Genomic DNA, 17,917 nt, shown 5'->3' on the forward strand with positions numbered 1-17,917 from the left:
CGGCCCACCAAGTCCGTGCCGCCCAGCGATCCCCGCACATTAACACTATCCTACACCCACTAGGGACAATTTTTACATTTACCCAGCCAATTAACCTGCATACCTGTACGTCTTTGGAGTGTGGGAGGAAACCGAAGATCTCGGAGAAAACCCACGCAGGTCACGGGGAGAACGTACAAACTCCTTACAGTGCAGCACCCGTAGTCAGGATCGAACCTGAGTCTCCGGCGCTGCATTCGCTGTAAAGCAGCAACTCTACCGCTGCGCCACCGCCCATATAGACAACCTGTTCTTCAAGAATGGCCATATCTGCCTTAGCTTTTATCCGGGCACAGCGTTAAAGATGCACATGATGAAGAACGAGATTTGAGGCTCAATTTAGAGTTTGAGACATTTGAAGCACTGTCTGCAGGTCCAATGATATCTAAGTTTACACCATTCTGTCGTGAAAAACTCTCAGCAATAGAGTGTATAGTTTGATGACCAACCTTGAATAACCATGCATTAGCATCTTGTATAAACTCATTGAAAGCGTCCACTTTTCCGTGCATCCACTGCTTTTCAAGTTCATCTTCAGGCAGTGGTAACTGTATCAATGCTTCATATTCTTCTTTGATTCCATTATTCAGCTGGTTAAATTGAATCAAGTTGGATCGTACTTCATTTATATTTTCACTTGATTTCATTAGCTCTTTTGTGGCTTCCATTAACCTGCTAGCTTGATTATATCTTTTGTTTCTCCTCGTCTCCTGCTCAAAGAGCAATTCACAGCCTTTGGCTGTGAGTCTGATAATCTCTTTTCCACTTTTCAGAATATTTTCCTGTGGCTGAACATCAGATCTAACCAGACATACTTGTACACTATCCCTTTAAGATGTGTAGACGTAAAGTCATATCTTCACAAGAATTCAAAATAAATTGATATCTTGCGATGCTCAAGGTCACTTCTTTGTTCTCAGCACTCCATAGTTTCAGTAAGTTTTTCAATACAACTTCTGAAATACAGCTTTTCCAATAAAGCTTAATGCTGTACTTACTATTTCCTGCACGTGGCTTTCTAAGTTTTCAATCTCCGTTAGTCAGATTAGCGCAGGTAGCGACCGCATCCTGGTCTGTGGAATTCGGTTCAGGCTTGCAATAAAACAATCCTTGTTCTGTCCAGTAGATTCACAAGCTCCAGTCTCTCTCAAAGAGCCAATTGTTACTTTAAATGGCTCTTTAGAGACAGGTCTTACTTTTTTCACTCATACAGCTAGTTCTTACTTTGTGTCGTGGCAACGTCGGTCCTTCCCACTGATGTCCTCTCCGCTTGCCACTTCACAGAGGGTGGAGTGATTGATCTTGACGCAAACCAACAACAGAGAGATCTTAAAGATGTTTCAGTTTAATTAGTTGTTTATTGAAGTAGTAATACAAACAGATTTCTATCTATCCACTTTTCTCTCGTCATAGGTCTGGTAAGAACTATATCTCACCATGGCCCCTCCGTGTCTGATGCATCCCATCTCTGCAGTCCCAGATAGTACCTAGTTCTGACTCCTCCCAGTATGTTATGCCCATATATGTATTCATGTCATGACAACCCCCCAAGTGTCCAAAAATAATACAGGAAGATACAAAATAATATAATATGCAAAAACAGCTAGGACAAACACAAATGGCTCCTACAGCCATATTGAAGGAATATTGTTCTCCTTCTTGTTTTCATGATGGAAGACAAAGAAACCAATTGCATGAATCCAATCTAAAATTAAATTGAAAGGAGTAATTTGGTAGAGCAGTACAGTGCACAGATCAAACAGCAATCCGAGGTGTCAGAGGATATGGGGAGCAGGAGAATGGGGTTAGAAGAGAGAGAGATAGATCAGCCACGATTGAATGGTGGAGTAGACTTGATGGCCTAATTCTGCTCCTATCACATGATGCAGTTGGTCATAAGTTTACTAAGCTCAATTAATAATCAAAATATAAGTATCAAAATTTTAAAAAGCTTTCTTTCTCATTTAAGTTTAAAGCAATTTGCAACTATTCAAGCCACGTTCAATATCATGTATTTACTTTGCTTTCATGTAACCCAAATTAGTTTAATTAAAGGAAATCAGTGACGTCTTCTATGAAAACAAAGGATTGCTCTAACAGGATAAGAGTATGAAAATACAGTAAGAAAACAAATGGGGTCATAGTGTAAAAAAAAGTGAAAGTTTAAAGGTAAGACAAATAAATAAGTGCTGTATTTGAAAATGTGAAGTGTTTGTAACAAAGTGGACAAATTAAAATGGCCAATATATGGATACATAATAATTGTCATCTTGAGCCATGGCTGAAGAATGACCATGGCTGGGAGCTGAGTATCCAAGAATATTCAATATTTAGGAAGGATGATAACAAGGAAAAGGTGACATGTCTTTCCTTGTTCAGAATGAAAATATAGCGACATAGAGAAAGCTTAATGGCTCAAAATCAAAATAAGGAAAGGATGAGCTAAGAAGCATTGGAAGGCCGTTGGTGGAAGTTTTCTGTAAGTTCTCAAGGGACTGGTGGACTGATCAAGCAGGAAATTAGAGACGCATGTCCATAAAGAGAATATGATAGTAGACATCAGAAAATATCAACAGGATTATACAAAATCAACATAAAATTTATGAAAAGGTAACCATGTTTGAAAAACCTACTGTCATTTTTTTTGAGGATGTTACCAGTAAAGAACAAGCTAATGGTTATAATCTATTTGCATTTTTAAGGTTCCTAGTTAGGTCCCACATAAAAGGTGTACAATTATCTTGAAAGAAACGAAGGTTACCTATCCGTCTGGAATGTAAATTGGTTGACAGACAACCTACCGCGCAGCGGTAGAGTTGCTGCCTTGCAGCGCTGGAGACCCAGGTTCGATCCCGACTAAGGGTGCTGACTGTACGGAATTTGTACGTTCTCCCCGTGACCGCGTGGGTTTTCGCCGAGATCTTCGGTTTCCTCCCACACCCCAAAGACGTAGAGGATTGGAGGTTAATTGGCTTGGGTTTGTATACTTGGTATAAGTATAAATTGTTCCTAGTGTGTGTGGGCTTAATGTGCGGGGATCGCTGGTTGGTGTGGACTTGTGGGTCGAAGGGCCTGTTTCCGCTCTGTATCTCTAAACTAAACTAAAACAAGAAACAGAACAAGAAAATATAGGAGGAAAGTCTTGTGGGATATCACAGGAATTCATGCTTTTGGCCCAGATCTTGTTTGAGAGAAATGAATGTAAAATTTCTAAGTCTGCCCTTAACATATAACAGGGTTGTGACTGCAACTTGTAAGAACGCAAAACTTGCGTAAGTTGAAATGAGTGCACAAATACATGGCAGATGCACTGTAATGTGCGTTAATGTGTAGGAAAACAGAATGGCAAATGATTATTTATGTGATAGATTGGGAAATGTTGATGTTCAAAGAGATCTACACATCTTCTATAAACAACCAGCAGGTGTAGAAATCCAGACGAGAAACGTGTTGCCCTTTGTCAGAAGAGAACCGAGGATATATTTCTACAATTTATACAGGGTTATGATAATATAACACCTGAAGTATTGTGTGCAGTTCTGGTCTCCTTATCAAAGAAAGGATATTTTTGCCAGAGAACGAATGGAGTGAAGGCTCATCAAACTAATTTCTGGGATGTCAAGCCAATCATGCGAGAATAGATTGGGTGCCCTATTATTTACTGAAGTTCAGAAGAATGTGACAAGACCTGATTGAACCATTCAAAATATTAACAGGGCTCAAGGCTGGATACAGGGAATATGTTTCCTCTGGATACATGGCCTAAAACTAAGTGTCACATCAAGCTATATAGTATGACATTTAGGAATGAGGTGTTTCTTCACTGAGAGTGGTGAATCTGTGGAATACTATATCATGGAATTCTGTCAGATTAAGTCCCTAAATATATTTAAGGCAATAAATTTATGGGCACAAAAGACATTAAACAAGTATAAAGAGATAATCAGCAATGATTGTATCCATTTACAGAGATGACAAGAAGCCTACTTTTAGTTTTAGTTTAAGTTTAGTTTAGATAAAGTGTGGAAACAGGCGCTTTGGCCCATGGAGTTCACGTGGACCAGCGGTCCCCGCACACTAACATAGGTTTAAGGGGAGAGAGGAGATTTAATAGGAACCTCAGGGGAAACTTTTTCTACACAGAGGGTGGTTAGTATATGGAACAAGATGCCAGGGGAAGCAGGTACAATAACATAATTTAAAAGACATTTGGACAGGTACCTGTACATGGATAGGCAATGTTTAGAGGGACTGACATAGATGGGATGCCTTGGTGAGCATGAGCATGTTGGGCCAAACGGTCTGTTTCTGTGCTGTATGACTATACATGGAGTTGAATATAAAAAAATATTTTATAATATAGTCCATAAACAAAATGACAGATTTAAGCCAAGGGAAGCTACAACATGACTCCTGCACAAACGTAAATTATGAATTTAAAATACAAATCAAGCAGCCATTTTTTCTTTATTCTTTTTAATCTGCGGTGCTACGAAGCAAAAAGGCCCCACATCCAAAGGTAGTCGACCTTTATACTGAATTGTGATGTTGATGGTCTGAAAATGGTTTCATTGTAAAATAGTCAGAAGTGATCAGTTTTAAAAAGCCAACAATGCTGTAATGAGTTACAGTTATACCTAGAGATAAATAAGTGGAGTGAATTGTAATTACTCAATATCACATCAGCTTAAAAATCATAAAATACAGACTAAGAGCATTTTCCAAATACACGTCGGTAGTACACCATTAATTATCCTTTTTTTGTAACAGTATTTACTGAATAAGCAAAAGCCCTGATTTTAATAATATTTGAGCAATTTAGCTCTCAAATATAATTGAAAACAAATGTATAATTGTAATTAAGAAAAAACAATAAGAAACCGCACCAAAACAGAAACTCAATCAAATTAAATGAAAACAGGTACTCTGGTTAATTCTCATCTTGAATAAAGGGACAAAGTTCTCAGAATTCAATGTTCAGATCAGAAGGATTGGAATTAGAGATTGAAGTAAAACAATTGGTCATGATAGGTCCAAACACAAGAATCAATGATGTGCTGAACATATCAGCATCTATTAAATGCAAAGAAAGATAAATCATTAGGAGGACTGATCTCACTGAATAGGAATGCAAATCCTGTTGCCTTACAGTGCTGACTGAACTGCTCTGTTTCCAGCATTTACAATCTAACCAGAAGCATTGAACCTTGCTTGATTTTAGAAAGCATCCTTCAATGTCCTTTAAATGTACTTGGTGCAAAATGATCATTGTTTATTACAACTGCACTAGATGGGCATTGCAGCAGGGTGCTCACCATTGTTTCAGTTGTGGCCCCACCTTGCTAGCACTGGAATTAGTCATTAGATATTTCATATATAATGGAACGGGAAAGGTGGAAGGTCAGTAATGTGGTCATGGCCAGCAATGAGGCAAACACTAGAACTGGAAATCAGAACTTCCATTGTGGGGTTGGGGATGTAGGGAAAAACTGTGAAAGATATGTTGGGAGTAACTTATTGTCTGGTGAATGAAGTAACCAACAATGGCCTCTCACTGGACAATTGTCCAAATTCCCATGCAAAGCTCCAAAGGAACTGCTGCTCTGGGAATATCTTTCTCCCATACCAGTATTGCAGAAATTGGTTTGAGACTCAATGGTGACTTAAACTGGAAGTGTATTATTAAAGTTCCAGATTGATACAAAAATGCCCATTATTGTTTTTAACACCAAAGAATGTTTTGCTGCACGATTCTGGTGAGAAAAACTCTGGTTACATCAATGCACTTCCAGACCCATTAATTCTTGAAAGTAATCTTTAACCACAACAAACATAATATTGGTCTGTAGCAGTTTCTCAGCTATCTATTCCAGAATCAACCCTATTCACTCTAAAAATATTCATCCTGTGGGATACTATACTGCAAAGTGCATTAAAAATACAGGTTTTAAACTTTTTGCACATTAAATATTCTATTGCATGAATTGTTTATACATGTACGCAAACAAAATGAACAAGTGCAAACATCGTTTCAAAGAAAACTTTTTCTAATTTAGTTGTTCCTCCATAAAAAAAATTAAGGGTTCATGAACAATATTATTTAACTCAATACTTCACTATGTATTGCTTTAATTCCTGTCAATTTGCTTTTAGATTTACAAAAATGGTATAAGCTAATATTTACTAATCAAATTAAATTGCACAAGTTAATTTGAAATATGCAAGTGTGCACCAGCTTCGTGTTAAAATTTAAACATTTGGTATGAAAAAAATCAGTCACAAGAGCATTTAGATATATCCTTAAGCAAGGACATGTTTCAAATGAATATTTCTATTCCACATACAAGGAGTTCTAGTTGGAAGCATATTTTGAAACATTTAAAAATGTAGCCCATCTTCATTACACTTAAGAATATCTTACAAAAGTAATGAATGCACTAAACGTGCACCCAAAAAAAACCCCCCAGTAACTTTAAATAAACAAAGAAAATAATATAATAGTTATTCCAGCTGAGGAAAACACCAGATTTGTAGATCATCAAACGTTTTCAATCCCATTTTCAGCATCAAAGATTTTCTGGACCTCAACAAAAACCTGAAAAGGACAAAATGTTTTCAAAGCTGACAAAGAACATTTTCAAACATTAACTATCAACCATATGCAACACTGTATTTCACCTATATGGATTTTTCCATATAAAAGAACTATTAGTATATTCAAGATTTTTTTTTAAATCAAGGATTTTTTTCAAAGCAACAACATTAAAAAAAACTTATTTTATTTTAAAATTCTGCAGTCAACAGCCACATTTATGTCTTGTTCACAGAATAATTCAGCGCAAATGGACTCCGAATCAAATAAAGATTTTGTTTTCTTTTTGTATGTTGATTGGGTAGATATTGCACTGAACCAGTAACACATAAGTCACTAATTTAAAATTGCTGCATTAAAAGGTTGATAAATGTATCACCAAATTTCAATCAAAAGTTCTAGTAATTGGAAAGTAACCATGCGTCCAAGATTTGAGTGGCTCATTGTTCTTTAGGGAAGGGAACCTGTTGCCTCGACATAATTTTAATCCTTTACTACTTGGTTTGTCTCATGTCAACAAAGAACAATAAAAAACAATGGCAGAATTATAATTTTAAGGAATCAATTTCTGATGTGATTTTTTTTTTAAAAAGAGGTTGAACAATCCAAAAAATGGGGCATAATATGGAGTGGTCAGCAGTTTTGACAAACAATATATCAAGGTTTCGTCATAAATATTTATAATACATTTTCCATATCTTGGAGTGATTACATGAAAGCTTTGGCCCTGATTACACATTACACACCTCATCAACACTTTTTGCTCCATCAACCCTTCTTACTTTTCCTTCTTTCGCATATAGATCGATAATAGGTTTTGTAGACTGCATATATGTCTGAATTCTGAAGGAGATACAATAAATAGATACCAATAACATAGCAGGGCATTTTTTTAAACAAAATATAAAAACAAACATGGATAAAATCAGCCAAACGGCTTCTTTCCATTTGATACAATTCAATGTTTATGAAATTAATTTCATTTCTACCTTTTCTGCATACTTAAGATATTGTCATCTGTTCTTCCACTACCTTTTCCTCGTTCAAGGCAGCGTTCCATGCATATCTTTGCAAACAAAAGAAAGAAATTAGGTTTAATTTCCTGTAATGTTAGGAAAGATTAAAATGAGGGAAGAACATAAAAAACGGGGAAGCCAGGCTTTCTAATTCTCTGCTTGCTAGCTATTTTTCCATCCAGCTACTGTAAAGGGTGAATGATTGTAAGCTGGTGAATGCAGAGGAAAAAGTCCTGGCAATGTTTAAAGTACAAAGTGTTATGGATTTGAACACATATATGTACTGTATATGCTGCACAGTGATACTGAAATTATTTTTTTTGTTCAATTTAATATTAATCTATTTCAATGAAATAAGTTTCAAAACATTTTAATGTCAATATTTAATTTCAATTTCATTTAGTTTTGTGAATATGAATGAGATTAGGCAATTGTCAACATATTTATATGAAGCAACTTTATGCAAATCCTCCTCAAATGCTAGTAATGTAAATTTCTGGGAGAGGTAGAAGGTACTGAATTTCAGAACAAGAAACCTGGGCAATTCATTCCAAATCCGTATGGACTTTAAAGTGCCAGATAACTGCGCAAGGATTGTGCACTAAGGGGACTTTAGATTCCTGGGACACTGGGACTAGAACGTGAAGAGATGGAACCAGTAGAGCCCCAACAAATTAGTCACCTATTGTTGAGGTTTCAAAGACCTTATAAGAAGATTCGCTAGACAATGGTTGAGGTTCTAACTTATAAGGCTTGGATTTGAGCAATGGAAGGTCGCTTTAAGAGGAGGAGAAAAGTTGCAAAGGGGATTGGGAAAGATAAATAGAACAATAAAAAGTTTTTCGATAGAACCAGACAGAGAGAATACCAGAAGATCCACAATAATTCTACAATGCACTTATTAAGTGTATTAACCAGTCTGCAGATAAAAATAACACCATTACAATGCCGTGCCAATAACAAAGACATGACTAACTAGAGGGCAGTTAGATGAATTATAAGTATTCCTGGATATAAACCACTGAGCAAAGAGAGGCATAAAACTCCAAAGGTTGCATTGCTTAACAAGAACATACTACAGGAGAGAGAGGATGTTCTAAATTGATCATGTTCAGCATCTATTTATTTAAAAGTTAAAAGTAGAGGTACAATTAGAAACATAGAAACATAGAAAATAGGTGCAGGAGTAGGCCATTCGGCCCTTCGAGCCTGCACCGCCATTCAATATGATCATGGCTGATCATCCAGCTCAGTATCCTGTACCTGCCTTCTCTCCATACCCCCTGATCCCTTTAGCCACAAGGGCCACATCTAACTCCCTCTTAAATATAGCCAATGAACTGGCCTCAACTACCTTCTGTGGCAGAGAATTCCACAGACTCGCCACTCTCTGTGTGAAGAAATCTGCAGCTACTCTACAGGTTGCTACATATTGGGAAGGGTGTTGAGGAGCACATTTGCAGAGAAATTGCAAGGATGTGTAAAAGGTCCCTTACTATGCAATTATACACAAGAAAAGCAAAAGCATTGGGCAAAGAGGGAGGAATTTCTGTAGGTTTTCTGGAGAATGTTCTCAACCGATGGTTTTGGCCTCTTGATAAACAAAACATTGCTGGACATTGTTCTGGGAAATAAGCCAGTCCAAGTGGACCGAATATCAATTAGGGTAAATCTAGTAATCAATGATACTTTATGGTCACATGGTGAAATGCTTTGTTTTGCATACATGCCGGTAAAATCATATCTCAGACCTCACCTAGGCAGCACAAGTGTTGCCACGTTTCTGGCGCTGATAAAGTTACAAGAGTTCACAGAACAGTCCTCTCTGTCTGGACAATCATCACTGTGCCTCAGTCCAAGAATGTTACTTGATATTTAAAAAATGGTACTTGGTGTGTAGTGTATTTCCAGCGTTTTCAAAGTTTTATTCCAGATTATCAGCATCTGCAACACCTTGCTAAATTCACAATGCAGAATTCTGCTATTATTTTAATAAGAATCAAGAGAAATGCTGCAAATATTATTTGTGCATTCATCCATTGATAAACAATCACCACCAGGATCATTTCTTTCCAAGGACTATTCAGTTACCTCATTGTTACAGTCAAAGAAAAGGACAAATTTTACATCAGCATCTTTATCCATCAACTTGTTCCAGCCTTCAAGATTGTCTGTATTTCTGGGAAACCCATCAATAAGAAATTTGTTCTTTGCGGCATTTTTAGCCATTGTGTCATCCATTGCCTGCAAAATAGGCCAGAAATGTAATACAAACATTTTTCAGATAAAATGAACAACAGCACATTTATATTCACTATAATTTTTTGGACAATATTTTGGGATATTGACAGGATAGCAAGAGCCAAAGCATATTAATGTACTTTGGATACTATGCCTTTCATTAGCTAGCTCATCTTTTTACAGAACTCTTTAAACCCTACACAAAACAGGGATGGATGTAAACCAGCAAATATGAATTATTACGAAAGCAAAATACTTCAGTACTTTAGACGCTCAAATTGTTGTCAATGAATCAACACATTTCCTCAGATTGCAACATTGTGCCTAATTTTGATTCAAAGAAGAACAGTGATCTCAAAATTCTTCTTCTGTATTTTCAAATTATTTTCAAGACAATAATGGTGCACTAAACAAAAATTGCCACTTACAATATTTTTTGTTCCTTATAAAATGTTAGTGAATTCCAATTTCTCATTTCAGAACATAGTGGATTGTTAAAATGACAGCATTTCTTAAAAAAAGTACATGTGCTAGTTCAGACTTCAGTTTGTCTTATGTATTCTCATTTTGAATTCCTGTGCTGCAATTTTGTTTTATTATTAACTGAAAATTATGCTGCTTTCTTTTAGGTTTAAGTGTGATGATTCTTCAATATATTTACTGCTCAATCAATTTGACGTATGCCAGATAGCCTCGAAATGACTCTTCAATGTCAGGAAAAGAGGCAAAGCACCCCACAGAGACTGCATTGCTGCTAAGACCAGAATCAAGCAATTAATGTTACACACTCCCAAAGGATAGTAATTGTTTTAGCAATTTGTTTTAATATGGAGATATTACAAATGGGCTGCACCATATGCATCCAACAAAGTAAAAATGCCTTTAATTGTTATCTCCGTTGCAATATTTTTTGGGATAACCTTCTCGAAACCGATTTTGGACAGGACACTTTGCAAAGCAAACTCCATCACAGTACACCAACTAATCTGCCATGTAATTAAAGACAAATGCTGCAAATTTACCATAACGTTCTTCCAAGGCTACTGTTAAATCCACAATATGGTAATTTAAAATTATTTTAGGAAGTGCAAACCCAGAAACTTTACCCTTCTAGAAGATGATGAAAGTTGTCTTACCCTTTTAAGGAGATTAATAGTTATTTCCACCGGTACAATTTTTCCTTCCTTTATGTGAATGTCAATAAGTTCTCCATATTGAGTGCCTTCTTTGCTTCGCTCCGCACGTAGTAGATCACCAGCAGAGAAGTGAGTGTATCCATATTTCTGATGAACATTAAAGAAAGGTACTGAATTACTGGTAATTCTCATTCAGAGGGAAGTTACCAGCATGGATAGCAGGTTGGCTGGACAGCAGAAGGCAGAATGGCAAAAAAGGGGGCCTTTTCTGCTTAGCTGCAAGTGACTAGCAGTGTTCCACAGGGGTCGGTGCTTTGGGGCCGCTATTCTTCCCAATGTAATTGATTTGGATGAGGGGATTGCAGGCTTTGTGGACAGGTTTGCAGTTGATACGAAGATAGGTGGAGGGGCAGGTAGTGTAGAAAAAGCAGGGACTCCCCAAAAGGACTTGGACAGGTTGAGAGAGTGGGCTAAGAAGTAGCGGATGGAATACCGCGCAGCAAAGTGTGGAGCCATGCATTTTGGTAGTAGGAATAAAGGCATAGTCTATTTTCTAAATGGGGAGAGAATTCAGAAATCCGAGTTGCAAAGGGACGTAGGAGTGCTGGTGCAGAATTCCCAAAAAGGTTAATTTGCAAGTCGAATAGGTAGTAAAGGAGGCAAATGTTATGTTAGCATTTATTTTGAGAGAGGTAGAATACAAAAACAGGGATGTAATGCTGAGGCTTTACAAGGTACTGATCAGACTGCATTTGAAGTATTGTGAGCAGTTTTGGGCCCCAAATCTGAAGCAGAATGAACTGGCTTTGGAAGTTTACTAGAATTATCCCAGGAATGATTGGGTTAACATATGATGAGCGTTTGAAGACACTGGGCCCGTACTCGATGGAGTTTAGAAAGATGAGAGGTTGGGGGGGGGGGGGCTCATTGAAACTTATCGAATAGTGAAAGGCCTGGATAGAATGAATTTGGAATGTTTCCACTGGTGTGAGAGTCTAGGACCAGAGGCCATAGCTTCAGAATAAATGGACGCTCCTTCAGAAAGGAGGTGGGGAGGAATTTCTTTAGTCAGAAGGTGTTGAATCTGTGGAAATCATTGCCACAGATGGCTCTGGAGGCCGTCAATGGATATTTTCAAGGTGGAGATTAACAGATTCTTGATTAGTAAGGGTGTCAGGGGATATGGGGAGAAGGCAGGAAAAAGGTGTTGAGAGGGAAAGATAGATCAGCCATGATTGAATGGCAGATTAGATTTGATGAGCCGAATGCCCTAATTCTGCTCCTAGAATTTATGATTTACAGTTAATAATTTATGCAATTTTGAGATGATGTAAACATAATTGACATTAGTTTCAAATTCTTGTGGTTTTCAGCTGAATTATATGTGCTAGAACCATTGCAAAACTCAACAAGCGTATTGACTATGAATAGCATAAAAGTTTAATACGTGCTACACCCATGATTCAGTTGTGGCCCAATATTTACTTACTACAGCACTTTATCTGAATGTTTAGATAGAACCTTAGTTTGGCATCAAAATGAATCAGTTTCAATTATAAAACAACCTCTGTGGGTGTTCCACATGGGCAGCAATGATTAAATGGGTGTAGTTAAATCAAGCAGGATTAGAGAGCAAGGATAATTGTGTTAGGAATTGAGGACTAAAATACCTCTGTATTTCAATTCCTCATGCATATTTATCATATTGCTGGGTTGCTTCGCAACTTAGTTTGGGAACACCTCTGCCCAAGACTGCAAGAAATTGCAGAGAGTTGGGGATGTAGCCCAGTCCATCAGACAGACCAGACTCCCCACCATTGACTCCATCACATTTCACACTGCCACGGAAAACCAGCCTATTTAATCAAAACCTTATCCCACACCGGTCATTCTATTTTCAACCCACTCCCTTTGGGCAGAAGATATTGAAGCTTGAAAGTGCTAATCACCAGACTTCAGAACACCTTCTTCCCCTCTGTTATCAGGCTTCTAAATAGTTTGTCCAAAAGCTAGGGTACTGTCCGATTCACCTCCATCCCATTGCAGACATTGGACTTTGCCTAAAGAACTGATGTGCCACAATGGGGAGGCCTTTATTCTGTATCTTCCTCCTTTGCTCTGCCTATTGTACTCGAGTTTGACTTGATTGTATTTAAATATTGTATTACCTGATCTGATTGGATAGCATACAAAACAAAGCTTTTCACTGTATCTCACTGTACATATGACAATAATAAACGTAATCTTTATATTCCCATTATAAGATTCTACTCTCATCTGATCTGAACATCCATTTCAATAAATAGTGGATCAAACCTAAAGCCAAGGGAAAACAAGTACTGTAATAATATCAAATGTTAATGTTATTTTGAGGTGGAAATTTAAACTTTACATTAAATGCAGTAGTACCAAATTATTAACTTTGCTACTTTAATTCTCTAAAAGGTCAATAAAGTACTCTCAAATACTTCTCTTCCTTGACTCATACACACTACTCTTTCTGCAAAAATGGAAAATGAATTTAGCTGGTCAATTAACTATGCCTGTTAAGGCCGCAAGGATTTCTTAATTAATACACAAATTAATTGATGGGATTAACACGAAATTAAATATTTAAAAAATAACATTTTTTTCTAGAGTACTCTAAGTATGTTTAAGTTCGGAAAATAAATATGCAATCACAGATAACTATTTTTCAAAATAGGTATATTTCATCCATCCAGCTGAAAGACAGATCATACCAATGACTTGCAAAATCACAGGTCAATTTTCATAAATTGGAAAACATGTCAACAAAATTCTACCTAAAATAATAATAATTAATGGTGCAGATACAATGCAAACACTGCTGATTTCAAAAGAACTGCTGAATGAAAATGTGGGCATAGTGACAAAGCTTTCACGTTCAAACATTCAAAAAAGTAATTAAAAAGTTACAATACAAAGAAGGCATCTAAGCCGAGGGGAAAAGGGCAGTTTAATTACAGCCCATAGTGGTTGAAAGAATTCTTCAGGACCGAAACAGGTTAAGCCAGCCATTATACTTGTTCCACTTACTCACATTTGTCCTCACATACCTATGCCTTGGCTATTCAGGTGTTTATCAAGATGCTTCCTGGGCGTTGCAACAGTACCTGCCTTCACCACCTCTTCAGCCAGGCTCTAGATTCCAACCATTCTCTGTCTGACAATAATCTGCCTTCTGATCCCCTCAGCCTCTTGCCTTTCTTTCACCTTACACCCTGCCCTCCTGTTTTAAGCACTCCCACCAAGGGAGAAATATTCTTACCGTCTACCCTCCTTATAATTTTATACATTTCTATTTGGTCTGCAGTTTTTCAGGCTGGGGGTTTTCAAGTATCCATGTACATTTTAAATGTGATGACGGTTTGTACCATTCTTACTCTTCAAGGACTGAGTTTCAGACCACTGCCACCCTTACCTTATCTCCCCTCTCTAATTCTTCTACCAATTTCTTTGAATATATACATCCCTGATTTTTCTCCTCTCTAAGGGGCATGTCTTTTCTATTACTAAGCCCATCAAATTTATACTCCATGATTAAATATGTCATCAGCCTCCTGCGTTCCAAACAAAAAACTAGCTTCTAGTCAATTGTTCAGCATGCCTAATATTACCCAGTCCTCTGCAAATATCCTTTAAAACTCCTCCGGTACAATCATATTTTTCTTATCATGTGGTGGCCAAAACTGTTTGGAGTATAGGAAATATGCCACGAAAGTGGAAATGGTTCAAAGTACATTTATGAGGTTGTTCCCATGTTTGGGGTGTTTGAATTATAAGGAGAGGCTGGGCCCTTGTTCTCTGGAACATAGGAAGCTGAGGAGTGAACATTCAAGTTTATAAATTTATGAGGGGCATGGATGAGATGGGCTCTAAAACAAGAGGGCATCGATTTTAGGTGAGAGAGGAAAGATAAACAAGGGTTCTAAAACAAGAGGGCATAGATTTTAGGTGAGAGAGGAAAGATAAACAAGGAGCCGAGGGGCAATATTTTTCCACATAGGGGATGGTGCATGTAAAGAACAAGCCGCCACAGGAAGTACTCAAGGCAGGTACAATTATGACATCTAAAAGACACTTGGACAGATACAAGGATTGGAAAGGGCTGGAGGGATAAGGGCTAGGCACAGGCAAGTGGGACTAGTTCAGTTGGGCAATTTGGTAGTATGGACAAATTGGGTCCACGGCCCCAGTCCCACGCTGTATATGTCCATACCTCTGCCTATGCTGCGGATCTTTCCGGCTGTGCATTTAATTCTACTCTGACATCCCTACTTCACCCTCACTGCTTCAGAATTATTTTTTTTAAACAGCCTTTTTAATCTTCTTATTGACCTGTTCTGCTATGTTTAACAATCCGTGGATGTACACAATAAGATCCTTGTAAATCTCTAAACTACTGGGCATTCACACATTTATTGCATATTTATTAATCCGGTTACATTTCTCCCAACGCATTGCCAAAAATGACCACACCTATATTCTCCTGCAGTCAAAAACGTTTCTCCTCAGTCAACATCACACAATCATCTTATGAATGAAAAGCAAGAAAACATAAGATGCAAGAAAACATAAAACATAAGATCTTTGAATTCCTAGTAATACTTAACAGATCAGATAGCATCCGTGTACAGACATTGACTTAAATACAGGCAATGGTGATTTAAAATAAACGTCACTCATAACTCTGAAACTCTCCACAAATATTGCCTGGCCTGCTGAGTATTTCATGCTTTCTCTGGGGTTTTTTCTGTTCAGCAAGTTTTGCAGTATTTTCAAACCTCATCAGTTCCACCTAATTTTAAGTCTGTATCATTAACATCAGTAAGGGCCTTTTAGTGTCAGGTAAATAGCGCAATAAACACAGGTCAACTACCTCCTGCTTCCTGCCACGAAGCCATTTCTAGATATAATCTGACACTCCCTCGGATCTCATGGGCTTTCACTTTTTGACCAGCCTGCCACGCGTGCACACCGTACACATCCCTGCCGAAAATATGTTCACTGACCTTTTCCTTGTTACTTCCTCAAAAAAACAATCAATTCAGTCACAAACGAACTTGCTATTTCGTCTCGAAAATGTAAGCCAGTTTGTAACTTGCATCGGACATTTTTTTGTGATAAAATAAAATCTAACGGCCCACACAATTTGCATCCGAACTGGTGAGATATATATGACTGAAATGGGCCTTAAAAAGCACTGCAGGCTCGCACCGACCTCGGGTTCTCATGACATTGAGGGCCGAGGCACCGGCCAGGCTCCAGCGGGAGATCAGACCGGTTCCTCGACCAGTCTGCCAGCAGCTACACCCAGTGGCCCAGTCCTCAGCTTCTCCTGGCTGGGTGACTGTAGTCCCTCCCCTCCGTCCGCACGTACGGCTCCAGCTGCCTCCCACCCACCTTGACGATGTTTGTACACTGGGTCCCTTTGCCGGCTCCTGGCCCGCCGAGCACAAAAACCACCTTCGGCTTCATCCGCAGCAGCTTCTGGACTAAAGATCCCAAATAGCTAATGACCATACGTCGAGAGCCAACGCCGTTTCACCTCGCTTCACCCGCAGGTAAACGGGAAATGCAGTGGTCCAAACACAATCTCCTCTCTCTCCTCCTCTCCTGCACGTCCCCTGGTCCACAGCCGGGCCGCCTCCTGACACAACTCACCCGAGGAACGACTGCTTCCGGGTGTGAGCTGCACGCCTACGCATCTTTGTTCAGCTCAATGCAATGGGAAGGCTGCCGTTAGAACGCTTTTGATATTTGAATGTGAAATCTAAAGTCATCAGTAAGTTCGCCACCTTGAAATAAGTATTAACGTTATTGCTTATTCCTCAAATGTGAGCATATTGATTTTCACGGGACACTGCTTCGCGCACCTATTAGTGAAACACTTTCCTTTCTCTCGGCCTTTGCTTCTAAACTGGCCACCTCAGCCACGCCTTTGTAGTGGTAGGTTCCACGTTATCATTATTATGTGGATAAATACATTTCCACAGAAGATCCCACTGGATTACTTGGCGATTACCATACACTGATTTTCTTCAGTATTATCTCGCCTATGAATGGAAAGATTCCCTTCATCTTCACTCCATCAAAGTCTTTCACAATTTTAAAGATTTCTAAAATCATCCTTCAATCTTCTTTTCTCAAGAGAAAGGCATTAAAAGTCACTTTATCGCCCTCCCGTACAACCTCACATCTGGAATATCATCCTTGTAAAATCTCTGCTATACCTATCTCTATATATAAATTGTATTAAGAACCACAGTTCAGTACATGGATTAGATATTTTCCAATTCTTTCACTTGTTCCCTTCCAGCGTTAAATCCTCATACTTGATTGCCTTTATACGGCTTAGACGCGAAGGGTGCAACTTATCGGGTTCTAACGAAGGACATTGGACCGGAAATATTAACCCCTTTTTCATTCCCTGGGTGCTATCAAACCTACTCAACGTTTCTAGGATTTTCAGTTTTTAGCACAACTTAGCATCCCATTTGTCTCTCTATCCCATTCAGTTGCATCCTCCATTTTCTTCCTATTGGAAAGTACTGTACTACTTCACAAATATAATTGGACTCCATTTATCAATTACTAGCCCATTCTGCAAGTTTATTAATATCCTTCTGTAATTTGTTCTCTATCCTCTCTAGTTTGGTATATCACCACTGATCCTCTTGTGAATATTTACTGTATATTCTAGCTTTCGGTCTTGAAGCCTGCATGAAATCCACTGCTTCGTGTTCCTTGACACTCCATTTGCTGCCATTATTGATTGGTCTGTTTTGGGCACATTATCAGAGGCTTCTTGAAAATCCATAAAATTACAGTTATGACTTTACCGTTGTTTGTTTTCTCTAGTATCCCATCAA

General features: G+C 38.2%; 1 protein-coding gene across 1 annotated transcript; it reads right to left on the bottom strand.

Annotated features, from left to right (window-relative positions):
• Positions 1 to 1,402: 1,402 nt before the first annotated feature.
• On the bottom strand, positions 1,403 to 16,703 carry cmpk (cytidylate kinase). Its single transcript, XM_078407265.1, has 6 exons — positions 16,449 to 16,703; positions 11,025 to 11,171; positions 9,739 to 9,891; positions 7,621 to 7,697; positions 7,378 to 7,474; positions 1,403 to 6,634 (listed from the first exon to the last, which is right to left on the bottom strand). Exons 1-6 carry the CDS (start codon positions 16,566 to 16,568, stop codon positions 6,578 to 6,580), a joined length of 651 nt encoding a protein of 216 aa, XP_078263391.1. The 5' UTR covers positions 16,569 to 16,703; the 3' UTR covers positions 1,403 to 6,577.
• Positions 16,704 to 17,917: the final 1,214 nt, after the last annotated feature.

The sequence above is a fragment of the Rhinoraja longicauda genome, chromosome 11 (genome assembly GCF_053455715.1).
Source record: "Rhinoraja longicauda isolate Sanriku21f chromosome 11, sRhiLon1.1, whole genome shotgun sequence".
In the NCBI taxonomy this organism is placed as follows: Eukaryota; Metazoa; Chordata; class Chondrichthyes; order Rajiformes; family Arhynchobatidae; genus Rhinoraja; species Rhinoraja longicauda.